This window comes from Phascolarctos cinereus, unplaced genomic scaffold (genome assembly GCF_003287225.1).
Source record: "Phascolarctos cinereus isolate Bilbo 61053 unplaced genomic scaffold, phaCin_HiC Scaffold_4;HRSCAF=312, whole genome shotgun sequence".
In the NCBI taxonomy this organism is placed as follows: Eukaryota; Metazoa; Chordata; class Mammalia; order Diprotodontia; family Phascolarctidae; genus Phascolarctos; species Phascolarctos cinereus.
In genome coordinates, this window is record NW_027555847.1 from 204,056,290 (window position 1) to 204,073,509 (window position 17,220).

Consider the following 17,220-nt stretch of genomic DNA (forward strand, 5'->3'; position numbering starts at 1 on the left):
TCTTAGATCAGAAGTTATTAACTTTTTTTGTGTCATTTTGACCTTTTAAGCAATCTGATAAAGCCTATAGACCCCTTTTGAAAAACATTTTCTAAATTCATGAGATTAAATACTTAGGACTACAAAAGAAACCAATTATATTGGAATACAGTAATCAAATACATACATATGTATACATATACATATATATGTATATATACATATATACACACACACACACACACACACACACACACACACACACACACACACATACATACCCACACATATATTTTAAAGTTCACCTACCCCAGGTTAAGACGTCTGGCTTAGAGATTAGTCGTCTTCTTGCATCATGGGGAAAAAAAAATCAAGCTAGCACCATCTGGAATACTGTTCTTTGATAGAATGAGGACTTCTTCCAGGGATAACAAACTGGTGGTTTTCACTAATTTTTAAAGAAATTATGAATTATATCTGGAGCTAAATCCCTGAGAGGGAACTAGCTAGTAGTGTCTTATAGATAATGCTTTGGCTCTGCCACTAGGAGGCTAACACAGTTTTCAGAGAGGCCTGGTGTGGTACCAGGGAATAGCTTAGGCATAGCTATGATGTTGTTTGACATGTGTCTCTATTTAAAAATAAACATGAAAATCCAGAGAAATCAACGTGCTCCTCATTGAGCTGGAACAAACTATTCAAACCTGCAGGGTCAAGGAATGTGGTAGAGAGTTTTGTGTTTACCCTAACAAATTTTCCTAGGCTCAGCTGTTTAGCCTGTGGGATCCAGCTGTCTGTGGAGAGTGGTGGTGGGGCTTCATCTGTCTCTGCCTTTATTGGAATTATCACTGACCTTGGAATTAACCTCCAAACCATGGTACCCCTTTACTTGATTAGCTCGAGTAGAGAAAAGGATGAGATACTCTGTGGGATTGCTGATTCATCATGGGGCCCAACTTAAGCTCCCATTTAGCTTCAGGGTAATTGGAACCACAGTGGCCCCCAGTGGGCTGCCAGATTAATCACAGGCTGAAATTTCTCATCTCACAATTGGGGGAGGGGGGCAGGAGGGGGAATCATTCCTTTCCACCTTAGCCAATACTTATGTGACCTACCCAGGTTTCATGGATTATATATAAGCATTCAAATTGTTGTTGGGTTAGTTTGTGTTGACGGATATCAAATCATTAACAGTGAATATTAGTAACGTTGTTGATGCAAATAAACTAGGTCATTCTCTCATGGATCTCTATTAGGACTTTTTAAGGCCACATTGATAATTGTTGTATATTATTATTTTTTTATCCAGAAAAAAAGGCGTCGATTACAAATGTATCTGTGTTTAATAATACCTGTGTGAAGTGGAGAGTGAGTCCAGAAAGAGAAGTCTTGAAGATGGTATATCTGGTAAGGGAAATAATTGGTTTTTCTTCCTTGTTGAAAAGAGGGCATATTGGAGTTAAAATTCAATTACAGGCTTAATGAAGTGTACCAATGATTAGGACCATATTTATTAAGACCCTGTTCCTTTGGGAGTTTCCTAATCCACTTGCTGTCCAATCGTAGCACTGTTTCAATTCATTTTAGTCTAATCCTAGAGGCAGAGTATTAAGTCACTTTAATCTTTTGGTGTTCTAGACAACTGCCTAGGGCTAGAAGTCTTGCAGAGAAGTCACTGATGAGTTTTCTCACCTTGGGTACTAATGAATTCATAGGTCCAGTTCCTATCTCTATCAATTTAACAAGCATTCATTAAATGCCTACTGTGCGTTAGGCACCGTTGATGCAAAACCAAAATAGTCCCTTCTCTCACAGGGTTTCTGTTCTACTGGAGAGAAACAGCATATACACATATCAGTAGATACATAGGTAGTGAGATGGTTCAGTGGATAGATCACTGGGCCTGGGATCATGATGATCTGAGTTCCAATCCAGCCTCAGACACTCTGAAAAAGTCACTTAATCCTGTTTGCCTTCAATTTCCTCATCTCTAAAATGATTCGTAGAAGAAAATGAAGAGTAGGATGTGACTGGAAAATGACTGAACAACAAGTAGATACACAATGAAAAAGTAGGGCTTTCAAGGACATCTCTGGATGAAGGACGTTTCCCCCCATCTTATTTGAAGCCTAGAGAGGTGTGCTTACCTGATAAAACTCAGCAGCTTGTTGGTTACTTTAAATTTTGTGGGGATGGGGTAGCTAGGTGACACAGTGGATAGAGCACTGGCCCTGGAGGAGGACCTGAGTTTAAATCTGATCTCAGACATTTGACACTTACTAGCTGTGTGACCCTCGGCAACTCACTTAACCCCATTGCCTAGCCAAAAAAACCAAAACCAAAAAAAATTCTATGGGGGTGAGTTGATTGATCTACTCAATTGAATCCTCCTCCCTGCCCCTTTACATGTATTTAGATGTGTTCGATGATGATTATAGCCCCAAATCTATGATCCTATGAAATGGAGGTGAGGAAGACGAGGAGGAGCAAGGTTTCTCTGAAGACAGTAGATGAAGGACTAAATCCTACTGAAGATGGCTACAGTTTGGTGTCCATAGAATTCAGTTCTAATAACTGAGGGATTTAGGAAAGACATCCTATTAAAAGTGAATCATTAATCTAGGGAAATCATAAGCCAGTTTGTATTGAAAATTTTTATTTTAATATTATTAGAGTTAAATTTTATTAAAATGTTAAAAATCTTTATTCACTTATTTTTATTGTGAACCCCAAACCCTATGAACCCCACAGAGCCCAATTTGAAACAGAGTCTACTGTAAGAAAGAGACAAACAAAATTGGGGTATGTGTCCACAATTTAATTTCTCTCAAGGTGGCTTGACATGCATTGCATGGGAGTTTAGTCCAAAACTGGGCACCCCTAAGGGGGCAAGTTTGGAACTGGCTTGGTTTGGGATTTTGGGTTACAGCCTTGTATGCCTTTTGAAGAGTAAGTGTTCCCAAGTGTTGCCAATCAACCATGATAGATTGACATAGTAGGAGGTGGATCATATTAAAATGAGGTCTTGAGTACATGCTTTAGATCATAGTGCACAGGGGCCAATATCAGGCACCATCAAAGGAAATACCTCCCCCAGTCTTGGAAGTCTGTCTCCACCCAAACCTGAGGAGGATACAATCAATTCAGGCCTGGGTTGGAGTTTGACTAAAATAAGATTCAATGCAATCTCATTATCAGAGATGTCCTTCTGAAGAACTTTGTTCAGAAGGCTGACAGAGTGGGGAGCTCTGAGTCTCCAGTACATAGATTACCAAGAGAAATCATTTTAACTTTCCCCCATCTGATTCTAATGAGAGGCGTGGTCTCATCAATGATACACTAACTGATATGTCAACATTTCATCAAGGGGTTTTGGGGACTTATAACAATATAGGGTGGGGAGGGAAAAATTGATCAACACATTGACAAATCAAAGGGGGCAGTCCCCTTAGTAAGTACAATAGTAAGTAGCAATAAATTGTCCATTTAAGGCTTCTCATACAACTGTCTAGTGTTCTGGACATCATCCGGTGAAGTTTTCTGGTCTGAGTAATGTTCAAGCAGTGTCCAGCAGACTGTCTTCTTGTAGAGATCTTCTTTCTTGTGTCTATTCTCTTACAAGATTGATCTTAACACAATTTAAATTACTTTACCAATAACTAGGCCAAATAGTAGAAGCTAACTCAACCTTTATGTCTCTATTATTATAAGATCAATTCAAAATTGGGACTGTGGCCAGTTTTCATGTTTAAGAAACTCAAATTAGAAAAGAAGTAACAGAAAGATTAAAACCCAATTTTGCATTAATTCCAGTTTTTATATTTTGTATTTTATATTTTGCATTAATTCATTATCCATTCTTATTCATATTCCCCCATCAGGAGGATGAGATTCCACTAAGCAATTAATAAAAGACTCTAATACATACATAAATACATTGAGTAATCAATTTAAAAGCAGTACATATCAAGTAATAAAACAGTTCCAACTTCTGGTCATATACAAATTAATAACCCTTAATTAAAGTAGATGCTACTTTTAAGGCATTTGCAAGATAGACCACAGGCCATTCTTCTTTTAACATTAAGTAATTGCAACAAACTGAGACAGATAAGATATTAACTAAGTAACAGAATAACACCCTGGTTTCACAAGCCCTTGGCCTAATCATCTCCATACCATTTTAAGGGATTAAAGGACCCTAATTTACACAGGAATATACTACTAACAGATGTCAAGGCTAAATACTTAATTCTAAAATTCTAGGCCAAATAGCTCAATCTTACACTTGCATCTTACTATAGTAACCTCAGATATTCCAGCATCAATCTGTTATTTAATAGATTTAATATTATGCTTATAAAACTTTTGATTATAGAAATTTGCCATAAAAGAATAGGGACATAACCAAAGTAAGGGAACAATGCTTTTCTAGCTTCATGTCAGTTCCAGGCAAAAGTTATACAAATGGCCAACTGCACTGAGCCAGGCTTAAAGTCTGCCAGGTGTCATAGTGGGGAAATTGAGTCAGGAGAATCCTATCTCAGCTCATGCAGAAGTCGTTCTCCTGAATTTCCCATGAGAACACCCTCTTGTAGTTACCCTCCCCCGCCCAGTGTTGCTGGCCTCATGGGTCAGTGGCTCAGTCAGCTCATAGACAACCGTACTTGGAGTTAGACTCAAAATGAAGTCAGTTATCAGGCTCCCAGGGTCTTGAATAGCAAATATCCAATAATCACAGTTTCAGATGTGACTGTAATCTCACATTGGTTAGGGAAAATCTCTAAAGTGAGCCCCAAGTAGTTTACATGCATTCCTACACATATTCCAGTTCCTGATCAAATAACATCATGAGTAAAATCAAGTTTTGTAAGTTACTACTCTAGTAGATCTGCATCTCTGCTTCTCAAGCTTATTTATCCTTCTCTAACCATACTTAACCTGAAAGAATGAGACACTTTCAGGAATTGAATCTTACACATGTAAGAAGTTCAAACACTAATTCTCACCCTTTCTAGGCCATGGAATGAATTCAGATCAAAACAGCAAGATCTTTCCCACTCACAACTCATTACAATAATTGCCTTAGTATTAATACCTCTGACACTGCTCCTATTGAGCTGTGGACTGACTCAGTTTCTCAGAAAGCACCCATTAAGGCCAGTCCAAGGACACAACACACATAGGAAATTCAAACCTAGGAAAACAAACTCAAAATTCACAGTAGGTTTGAACATAATTGTCATCAGTATCAAATTATTACTTGCAACAAAATTAGCTTACAAATGGAAATTTAGTAGGCCTTCTAAAAATCACACAAAAGATTTTGCAAAACATTTTTTCATAAAAGTACTTCCCTTTCTTAAAAACAGCTTACAATTTATCCTGTTACTATAACAAACTAAATTAATTACAAGGAGATTTTACAAGGTCCTTTCTTGCATAATTACCAAGTTTCATTTCATAAAAATACTTTTACAAGTACTTGATTTAAACAATAACTCCAAATAGCTTAGTTAACAATCTTAATTTTTCATAAGTGAGAATTAAATAATTTTAGATGAAAGTTCCTTTTAAATATAGACAAAGCTTTAGGGGCAGCTAGGTGGCACAGTGGATTGAGCACTGGCCTTGGAGGCAGGAGGACCTAAGTTCAAATTTGGCCTCAGACATATAACACTCACTAGCTGTGTGACCTTGGGACAAGTCACTTAAATCCAATTGCCTCACCCAAAAAATAGATAGAGACAAAACTTGGAAGTTCATGATTTCTTAAAATATGGTACTTCAAAATGTTACAGCATATGGTCAGATAGAATGACCAAATAACTACCTAACACATTCTTTTTTTTTTCTTTTCTTACAGTGCAATTCTTAATCTAACAACATCTAGATTATAAAAGAAATGGCTTTTCTAGCAACCTACTATCAATTTAGGTGAATGCATTTCTAAATCACCTTGTACAGAGAATCATTCATCATTAATATGTTGAAATTACAACCTGAAACCACCTTATGTATTTTCATAATAGCCAAGATTTCAAATGAAAAATCTACTGTCATAGTAAATATCAGTATTATTATTATTACTTATTTATAACCAAATGTACTTCATTAAATGTTAACAGTTTTCAAAAAGATTATATCACATCCTTTTTAAAAGGCCCAATTCATATGTAACAAAAATCTAGATTAAAAATTGTTTTTAATAGCATTCCTACCTCACAACGGTCTCTCAAATTTTTACAATCTAAGAGAATTTTAAAAATACAATATAATTTAGCAACACAAACTATAAACTTCAGATGACATCAATTAAAATTTTTATATTATCACATATAGAAAGTATTTATCTTATTATTTTTGGTACTATAACAATTACATTAAATTAGAAAGATGGTAATAATATCATGTCTAGCATATGCCAGTCATTTTACAATCATGTGATCCTCACACCATCCCTGGGAATTGAGTTCCACTACTATCCCTTTACAGAACAGTAAAACTGAGGTAAATAGACTTAAATCAAATCAAATCTGGATTTATAACTGCTAATGATAAACATTAAAAATATTTTTAAAATCCAATACTCTTGGCCATTTAAAAGGAAATATTATCCACAAATTCATCTATTTCCTTAAAAAGACAAGTGGTGACAATCCCAGCTCTGAATAACATTTTTTTCTCTACTTCCTTAAGAGAGCTGAAAAGTCCCCTCACTTTTTGAGGCTTATCAGATAAAAAAACTACCCTAAGCATTTCATCCTCCTGGGAATTTCAGGCTGATGTAAAACTTACACAGACAGCTTAAAATCACCTGTAATCATTCAGCTGGCTAAGAATTTGGCCCAGGCAGAAACCTAATGAATTTGAATCAATGCTGGTAGGGTGTGGTCAGTTTCCCCAGGCATAAACTTCCAATAATTAATTGAACAGTACAAGGAAACATGTCAAAATTTTATGTAATAATTGCAAATCACAATAACCAATATCTTCATCATAGCCAATATTTATGTAAGATGAGCTTTAATAAAACCTTCCTACAGGTTTATCCTGAAAGGTGCGTAGTCTTCTAACCCTCTATAACTCTATTGGTTTTCAAATTAAGCTACAAAATTTTCATTCACAATCCTTCTAACTTAAAACAAAATCAAATTTCCTCACACCTTCTCAACATACTTAAACCATCTGAAGCTGGCACAAAGGCACCCAGAACAACTAACCAAGGATGGGAGGGCTTAGAGCACATGGGCTTGCTGTGGACCGCTCCACCCCCATCTATTCCCAAACCATTTTTTTCCCCTACCTGTCATATTTTTGCTCAAACTTTTATTTTTCTTTCCTAATCTTTCAAACCCATTACTCAGACTATTTTCACTTTCCTTTAAATGCCACATTAAAAAAAAATCATACCCCACTTTCATCTTGCTTCTCTTCACCTGTTGGAATCTGGAGGGAGTTAACACCTAACCATTTACAAATCAAGAGAGCTTTATTTCCCCCATACCCTTTATAAACAGCTTTTATAATGTTAATGCTTAAAAGGCAAAAACCCCCTTATTTTTGCAGTTTTAAACACATTGCTGTGATATCAGATATATTGGCAGAAGGGGGTGCAAAGACAGTTCTCTAGATTTAATTTAAACATAAAGTACAAACTATAGCTTTGAGATCTGATTAAATATACATTCAAACCCTTAGCTTTTCCCTCTATCAGCCCTTGCTATCTTGGGATATATGCTGTAGATCCTTATCAGTAAAAGTTGCTTGCTGCACCTCCCACTAACTTCTTACTGCCTTCCACCCCCTTCCCATTACTCATTATCTAACTTTTATTCTGGAATCCCAACTTGGACAGTGTTGGGACCCCCCAAAAAAGAGTCTTAATCTCCCACTGAAAGCCTAAGGTGGGAGTTCTTTCCCAATATTCTCTCTCTCTAATTACAGACCTTAGAAGTTTCCGTAGAAGTTTTCTGGCTGCATTTTAAATCTTTAACCATAAACATGAAACATTTTACAAACACACACACTGAGAAACAGCTTGACAAGACAAAGTGCTCATGAATCTAATTTTCTTATTGGCTTTTTAGACTTAGTTTGTCTTGAGATAAACCAATTTAAAGTTAGAATTAGACTGGTCAAAATTCAGCACATGCCAATTTACTCTGAGTTACCCTTTAGTTCCACATCCTTCTATTACAATACAATTTACTGGTCAAAATTCAGAGTTATCACATGCCAATTTACTCTGACTGACTTCTAGCCAATTAAAGAGGATATCCTTTCAGGGAACCTGTCTTGATCTCTTTCCCCAGAGCCACTTGGAGAAAAAAGAAAATGGCCTGTAACCTATAAACGGGAGGTCTGATAGATAAGGAGCAGGGATTTTTGAGATAATACTTACCCACCCTTCAGAGCTGGAATTTCAGAGAAAAGTCCTATGAGCACCCAGACCCCAGCACTGTTGGGATAAAAAAGTGTACCCCAAGAATCCAAGTCCAAATATAACATTCTGGCACCATGATTGTGAACCCAAAGTCCCATGAACCCCATGAACCTCAATTTGAAACAGTCTACTATAAGAAAGAGACAAACAAAATTGGGGTACATGTGTCCACAATTTAACTTCTCTCAAAATGGCTTGGCTTGACATGCATTGCATGAGAGTTCAGTCCAAACTAGGTACCCCTAAGGGGGCAAATTCAGAATTGGCTTGGTTTGGGGTTTTGGGGTACAGTCTTATATGCCCTTTGAACAGTAGGTGTTCCCAAGGGGTGCCAATCAACCGTGGTTGGTCTACATAGTAGGAGGTAGGTCATACTAAAATGAGGTCTTGAGTACATGCTTTAGATCATAGTGCACAGGGGCCAATATCAGGCACCATCAAAGGAAATACCTCCCCCAGTCTTGGAAGTCTGTCTCCACCCAAACCTGAGGAGGATACAGTCAATTCAGGCCTGGGTTGAAGTTTGACCAAAATAAGAAGATTCAATGCAATCTTATCAGAAATGTCCTTCTGAAGAACTTTGGTCGGAAGGCTGACACAGGGCAGGGTGGAGCTCTGAGTCTCCAGTACACAGATTACCAAGACAAGTCATTTTTAACAGTCTGTTGATTCATTTATTTATTTTGAGGCTGGGTCTCCCTACCATGGCTATGCTGGAAGTACAGCAGCCTGACCATATTATGAACCAACCCAGAAGCTTTGACCTGCTCCATTTCCAAAACACTGGTGGTTTTCCTCTCCTTTAGCAGCTTGGTGGCTCCACGCTCCTGTAGGGGATGATGGGGAGGTGGCCCTCACCATATCTGTATGGACTGGACTTAATGTAGATATTTGATTGGCTTTAGCCATATTGAGTTTAAGCTTAACACTCTTGAGTTCAAGTGATGAAATAGCCTTAGTTGCAGGGATTATAGGCATAGGTAACCATGCCAGGCCTTTATTGAAAATTTGAAGGAATGAGCAACAGTTTTTAAAAAAAAATTATCATATTTGTTACTGATTTTTTTAAACTATTGTTTGGTTAAACTGTTATTTTAACTGTTAAAAGAAAGATCACTATTATATTTGTTGGGGCAGCTAGGTAGGCACAGTGGATAGAATGCTGGGCCGGGACTTCATGAGCTCAAATATGGCCTCAGACTCTTAGTAGCTGTGTGACCCTGGGCAAGTCATTTAACCCTATTTGCCGCAGTTCCTCATCTGTCAAATGAGCTGGAGAAGGAAATGGTAAACTACTCTAGTTTCTTTGCCAAGAAAACCCCAATGGGGTCATGAAGAATTGGACACAACTGAAAAACAATTGAGCTACAACATTATATTTGTTCTTCTACATCTTTTCTTCAAGCACATATTCAGTTAAAATGTTTGCTTGCATTTTGGCATTTTCACTGATTTGTTCCAGAGATCATATGCCCTACAACCCCAAATAAGACCTGGAAGTTAGAATAAACTGCTTTTTACCTGCTGCTCGAGGGTTACAGAACGATAGCAGAGGTCTTTACTGTGAGCCATCTTTTGTTTAGAAGAGGAGGGTTAGCTACACAGAAATGGCCCTATTAGCCCTCCAGTATTAGGTGCTTTGTCATCAATATCCAATTAATGAACACTGAACATTTTGCTAATCTCTGTATGGGATCCTATTTTTAGATACCTGGATGCCTAGTGACCAGTTCATTCATGACTTATCTCCTTCACCTACAAGTAGCTTCGTGTGGAACGAAGTGTGTGTGTGGGGTGGAGTAGAAAGGGCAGGAGTCAGAGTTCAAGAAAAACAGAGTTTCTGCAATCTTTTTTCATCTAACACACTGACAATTCATCTCCTACCACAGATACACATTCAAGGACAGCAACGAGATTGGACAGAGTTTGTCCATGAGGACTTATTTAACCTTACTACAAGCAATCAGGAGCCTGAGGTCTGCCTACATCTGCATCAGGGTACCAACTATACTGTGACCATTAGGATTACCTTTCCTAGGCTCTCTGTGCCTGTAACTGTCAGGATCCAAACAGCTGGTAGGTGGTACAGAAGTTGTGTCAATGTATGACCTTTAAATCACAGACTCCTCCCTTCTATGAAAGTGGGGATAATGTAGGGAAGCTCCTATAGTGTCTGGGGTGGGATATGTTTTTTGACTCATCAGATGGTAGATGACCCAGCTCCAGAGCACATTGGGAAGCAGGCGACTACACTGGAACGTAGAAGGGTAGATGAGAAGTGAGGATGGAGGTGAGATTGAGGTGAAATGGATAAAACTCATTCAACCCATGGACTTTTGGGAGCTCACTAACAATACAGCAGAAACCCTTTATAATTTTAATTTTGGGGGGATAGATCCCACCTATACTGGTAAACCATTTATGCTCTCCCTTCTCCTCGCTGACTCCTGGCTCCTCTGGCTTCCTTCAAGTCCCAGCTAAAATTCTATCTTTTATAGGATGTTTTTCCCAATTCCCTCTTAATTCTAATGCCTTCCCTCTATTGATTATCTCCAATTTAATCTGCATATATCTTGTTCGTATATAATTGTTTGCATATTTTCTCCCTCTTTTGACTGTGAGTTGCTTGAAAGCAGAATCTGTCTTTTGCCTTTCTTTGTATCCCTAGTGCCTGGTACATATTAGATGCCTAATACATGTTTATTGGCTGACTGATTGACTGGTAAAATGTATTTTGTTGTTGTTGAGAGTGAATATTAGAAGTCCTAGCTAAAAAAAAAAAGATACCTCAGCTATTAGATTTTGCTGCCTTGAGGTGCTTAAAGAGCCTGATAGTTATGAGTCCTGAAGAAACAATGGTGGTGTGATATTGTTGGAAAAACAGAGTTCTAGATTTATAGACAAAATATGACATTCATTAGAAGTACATTGTAGAACATGGGTAGAGGTAGTATGCAAAGTGAATAAGATTTGTGGGCTAGAGACCTTTCTACAAAATGCTATAACATTAATCACTAATAATGATGATAATAATTAGCATTTATATAGCACCTACTAAGTGCTATATAATGTGCTGGCTGCTTTACAAATGTTATCTCATTTGATCTTGACAATAAGCCTGGGAGGTAGGTGCTATTATTGTCGATTTTTTTATTGTTGTTGTTCTCTGCCAAGAAAACCCTCTACGGGTTCACAAAGAGGTTTTCTTGGTAAAGATGCTAGAGTGACTTGCCTAGGGTCACACAGCTAGTGAGTGTGTCAGGCCAGATTTAAACTCAGGGAAGGTGAGTCTTCTGGCTCCAGGCCTGCCACTCTATCTACTGCTCCATCTAGTTGCCCATTTTACAGTTGAGGAAACTAAAGCAGGCAGACAGGTGTAAGTGGCTTTCTCAGTGTCACACAGCCACTAAATGTCTGAGGTAGGATTTGAGCTCAGGTCATCCTGACTCAAGTACTGACAGAAAAAGAACCTTGCCTAATGGATAACGAAGGGTGAACAACAATCTGTGAGTTGTGGTAGCTGTCCCACTGGGACCCAGCTGGACAGTTCCATTTGGGCAGTGATGCTATTTCCTCCCTTCCTCTCCTCTCCTTCCCTCTTTCCTTACTCTCCTCTCTTTCCTTCCTCTCTTTCCTTCCTCTCCTTCCTTCTTCTCCTTCCTTCCTTCCTTCCTTCCTTCCTTCCTTCCTTCCTTCCTTCCTTCCTTCCTTCCTTCCTTCCTTCCTTCCTTCCTTCCTTCCTTCCTTCCTTCCTTCCTCTCTCTGCTTCTCCTCCTCCTGCTCTTCTCCCTCTGTCCAAATGGGGAGTCATGTCGTTATATATGAGAGCTCTGCCCAAAGGAATATAAATTTTGATTGCTTATACTATGTAATTTGGGGGCTAGATTTTTTTCCTTCCCTACTTATTTATTCTATTTTTTTTAACTGGGCAATTTGTGTTACGTGGTTTTCATTTATGATTTTTTGAAATACAGCTCTAGAAAATCAGGCTTTGATAAAACCCTTTGGGATTCAACTGGAGCTACTTGATTATGCCTTTAAATTCAAATCACTCTGGCTTTCATTGATTGGCCAATAATAGGTCCCAGTCCAAGCCTTACTTGCTGTTTGTTTGGTTTTGAAGTCTCAGAGTGAGTGTAAATAACAGTTGTTTCTGTTTTGGCCAGAAACCCTGAGGGAAGGTCTTCCTGTCCCAGACTGATTCTCTTGAGAATGAAAACTAGACCATCTTCTGCCTCAATTCTTACCTAGCCTTCAGTTACTGAATGGGTGTTGCTGAAGAGAAACTGAGACCTGGGAAAGGCCTTCGCTTAAAAAGGCCAAGATCTCCCACTGCATCCAGGACCATCACCAGTCGTTCTGACCTATGTCTTAGATTCCCAGTAACTCTGGAGAAGAGAGTGAGGGTAATGACTTTGCACAGCTCTACCTCACTTAAATCCAGTTCACTTGCCAGTTAAGATAATACCCTCCTGGTATCATTGGTCCTGTTCCAGAATGAAGGATAACAACACAGTTATGGAGTCAAGAGGATCTGAGTTTAAATTCTTCCTCTGATAAACCCTAATTTTATAAGCTTGGGCAGGACCACTTTCAAAGACTAAAAATTATCAGCAAGGCTCTGATCTGAATGAGTGGGATTAGTGTGTGTGTTAGAAAAATCTGAAACAAAAACTTCCTACAGTGAATGAGTGAAGGTAAAACCTTTATTATACTTCTCACAAGAGAAGCGGGGACAACACACTTTAGTAGCAGGTGGGCACTGGTTCAGTGGTAGAGTCAACTTTTAAATCATTAGTAAGATCCATACTCCACCCATCAGGGCTATGATTGGTCTGGTTCATCTGAGTTACACCCTTCCTGGACAGCCCATCCATCGCATGTTCGTTCACGTTCTGTTAACTCTGCCCACTTCATGGGTCCCATGTTCAAAAATGGCGGCTATCTCCACCCTTGGGGTGTGCCAGTTCATATTCAGTAAGCTTATTAAGCAAGTGCAGTGGAGAAAAGCCTATCCTTGAATCCAATGGGTGGGTTGCAAACAGTTTAGCCTCTAGGGCTCTTTCTTAAGGGACTAGTTGTTTATAGAAAAGTTTGGAGCACTTTCTGATTGGTTGAGGAACTATCCACAAGATGTCTTGGAATTTCTTGTCTTGCTGTGGAAGCCTAACCCCCTAAAATCTTTCTTACAGTGCGTATGTTTGTATGTGTGCATTTATGTGTGTGTTTCCAGACAAGAGTTGAACCCAGCCCTACTCCCCACCCCTGCCTCGCAATTAATTAACTAAAAAAAAAAATCCTAACAACAGTGATGTCTCCTTTGTCTGTCTTTGATGACAAACGCAATTGCCACTCTTTAGGTCGATATAACAGATATTCAGTGTTCTCCAAATTATTTTTCTGTTAAATGACCACTTAACTGAAATAGGTGGGTGTTCCTTCTAAATTATATTCAATTAAGATTGACTAGTTTTGCCTGTAGGCCCCCTCTTTACTCACAGAAACTGTTCATTTCTTTTACAATTTCTTGTAAAAAGGTCATTTCTTTTTCCCAACCATAGTCAGATTGTTTCCTTTACCTCACAAATTAGAGCACATTTCTAAATTGACCTGTAAGAGAGCCAAGTACCTATTTTTTTCCTTCATGCTTTCTATTAGAACCATATATTCTTCCCAGCCCCATTTGGTATAAACTTACCCTTTATACCAAATATAAAACTAAACAAAAACTAGTTTTGCTACATAGTACTTTGTTGATATTTGGGTACTCAGATGAATCTGTGATTCTCGTCAATTTATATGGTCCTTCCAATGATACCAGTTGATCCCATCTTTGCCTGCCCTTCCAGGTGACTATTGTCTCCTATAGACGTCCACCCAACTTATTGGGAGCCATTCCTCTGTTTCTCCTGACATCATCAGGATACAAGCGGAGCATCTTGGCTGCCTGTTATTCTGCACTCAATTTTTTAATGCATGCATATCACCAATGACATCATTAACTCTGTTTCTTCTTTGAAATTCCCTATTTGTTATATTGGTGCTTGCCCATTCTTACCAAAAGCACCTCATCTATTGATGTTGTTATTTTTTTTGAGAGTAGACATATGTTTATATTAGATTTAATTCAATTTAGCAAACATTTATTGTATATTTACTGTGTGCATACCCTGAGCTGGAACACTGGGGATACAAAGAATGAATAGTCTCTCCCTCAAGTAGCTTATGTTCTATTTATATATATATATATATATATATATATATTGTGTGTGTGTGTGTGTGTGTGTGTGTATGTATGCATGTATGTATATAATAGTGAGGTATGCAGGGGTGTGTTAGGTTCAGCTTTTTTGGGCTCTTAAGAACTGATTATTAAGTTTTCATCGTGAGCGTTTTACACCTTGGAAATTGGCCAAAGATGCAGAACAGGGCCTGACTCTTTGTTGTTGTTGTTGATTATGTAGACCAGTAATATCAAATTCATATAGAAATGGATGTCCATAAGGACCCCTAAAGGCTTCATATTGAGTTTAGAATATTACACACTAATATTATTCATGCTTCATTATATCTTTATTTTGTTAAATATTTCCCAATTTCTATTTCAACTGCCCTCGGGAGTATTGCAGGCAGTGTATTTGATACCTCTGGTCTAGGCTTAAGAAAATGATAGGGGCAAAAAAAAAAAAAAGAAGAAGAAAATGATAGGGGCAGCAGCTAGGTGGTGTGGGGTATAGAACAGCAGCTCTGGAGTCAGGAGGACCTGAGTTCAAATCCAGCCTCAGACACTTACCTCAAGAAAAAAAATTGATGGAGGAAATGTTAATGTAGATTAAATTTATGTGTTGTGTGGGACAGAGACACTTACTCAAAATCAAAGACTTAGATAGATACCTTGAAAGCAGAAAGGAGGTTATTACTTTCTCATGAGAAAGGGCACTGCCCCTTGTTGCCTAGTGCAACGGCCAGGAGAGTATGAATTGGTGACAGAAAGGAAGCCTTATTTATACCCTAACATGAGCTCCTCCTCCCTAACCTGCTTCCCCTTATCCCAGTGGCTGGGCTTTCAGGGGGCACAAATCTATTCACGGCTTTCTTCCCCAGCAACAGAGAACAAAGGCAGTTACACAAGTTTGCCCAGAGACAAGAAAAGGCAGGAAGTTTTGCAAGGACAAGCAGTTCAGGTTGGGGGTAGGGCTATTCTTTCTGCTACCTGCTTAAAAGCAGGATCTGAGTGGGGGAGAGTTTTGATAACAATACAAGAACTATTAACAAGAACTATTGATCCTTTGAGGAGGCTTCACTTCTGAGAGATCATCTCTCACAGTGTGTTGTGTGTAGACATTTTTTTTAAATGGAGAGCCAGTTGTTAAATATACCATCACATCCCTGGAGGTATATCATAGTGAAGTTCTGCTGAATTGAATATAACAACATATAATGGGCTCTAATTTTTTAAAAAATATTCAGCATGCTGTAAAAAGAAAATCCCTGGACATGGAATCCAGAGACCTGAGGTTCTAGTTGGGTATCTGTCATTAAGTATATTGATGGCCTTGGGTAAGTTACTTCCATTCTTTAGATTTTATTTTTCAAGCTAAAGGGTTGGATTATGATCCATAAAGTCTGAACATCTATAGTTTTATGACTCCACAAGGACCTGTGTCTAGTGTGGTTTCCATTCAGTCAATCAACAAGAAGGCATTAAATGTCTCCTGTGTGCCAGGCACATATATTATAGATGGCTCAAGGAAATCAGGTTTATCTGATAACCAAGCTTTTCATCAGCTTGGTATGTTGAGTAGTCTGTGAAAGAGCTGTGTTGTCTTGGATAGGCTGTGTGGTTCAGTGGATAGGATTCTGGATCAAGGGTCAGAGGACTTGTATCCAAATCCTGGCCCCTACATTAATTATTTAAGTGACCTTGGTTAAGTCACTTCTCTGAGACTCATCTTCCTCATCTATAAAATAAGGGGGTTGGACTATATGGTGACTGAAATCTTTTCTAGCATTAAATCTTTGATCTTAAAATTAGTCTTTCCTTCTGCTCCTTGACAATACACTGTGGATGGACATAACTTTTCTGTGTCCAAAAAAGGGCAACATCTTTTGAATCATGAAATACCAATCCTAAATGATGATATGGGAAAAAGAATGATTAGTTAGATTGTATGCTAAGTGGCTAAAACTTTCCCTTAGAGCAGTGGTTTGCAAATCAAATAGAAAGAGAGGATAGTGGTGCTAAATTGTCCATATGGATCCCTGCAGGCTGTATATTAACTTGGAAAACCACACATGTTTATTTATTTCTTTTTCAAAAAATTAATACATTAACATATTAAAATCAGATAAGAACTACATTTCAATCTGGTTTGGGATGCACTCAGGGAAAGATGTTGGCTACATTAAGCCACCAACCATGTGTTTGATGCTTTTACCTGAGAGTAATTTTTTTTGGGGGGGCAATAGTAGCAGGAGTGAAAATGAGCAAAACTCATTATTTTTTCTGTTATATCTTTTAAACGATATCTCAAATCACACTGGGTAATTGGGCTTTCAATCTCTGGAGGTGTCATTGCTTAAGTGCAGATTTATTCAGGGGCTAAATAGAATTCTATAGGAACTCTTCACATGCTTAGAGTAGACAAACCTCCCCCCAACTCACACAAGCATGTGAAGAATTCCCCCAGTGAAATGGGCAGATGAGAACAATTTGTTTCAGTGGCTATGAAGGCAGCTGAAGCAGGCACTGTGGAGGACTTAGAGCCTGGCCAGACATCAAAGATGCCAAGGTC

At 38.3% G+C, this 17,220-nt stretch overlaps 1 protein-coding gene across 1 annotated transcript in view; it reads left to right on the forward strand.

Annotated features, from left to right (window-relative positions):
• Positions 1 to 17,220, forward strand: part of SUSD1 (sushi domain containing 1) — a 334,279-nt gene that overhangs the window by 142,562 nt on the left and 174,497 nt on the right. Inside the window, exons 8-9 of the mRNA XM_078152858.1 lie at positions 1,289 to 1,386; positions 10,315 to 10,501. Of these exons, the coding sequence (XP_078008984.1) occupies positions 1,289 to 1,386; positions 10,315 to 10,501 (285 nt within the window). The remainder of the gene's footprint in view (positions 1 to 1,288; positions 1,387 to 10,314; positions 10,502 to 17,220) is intronic.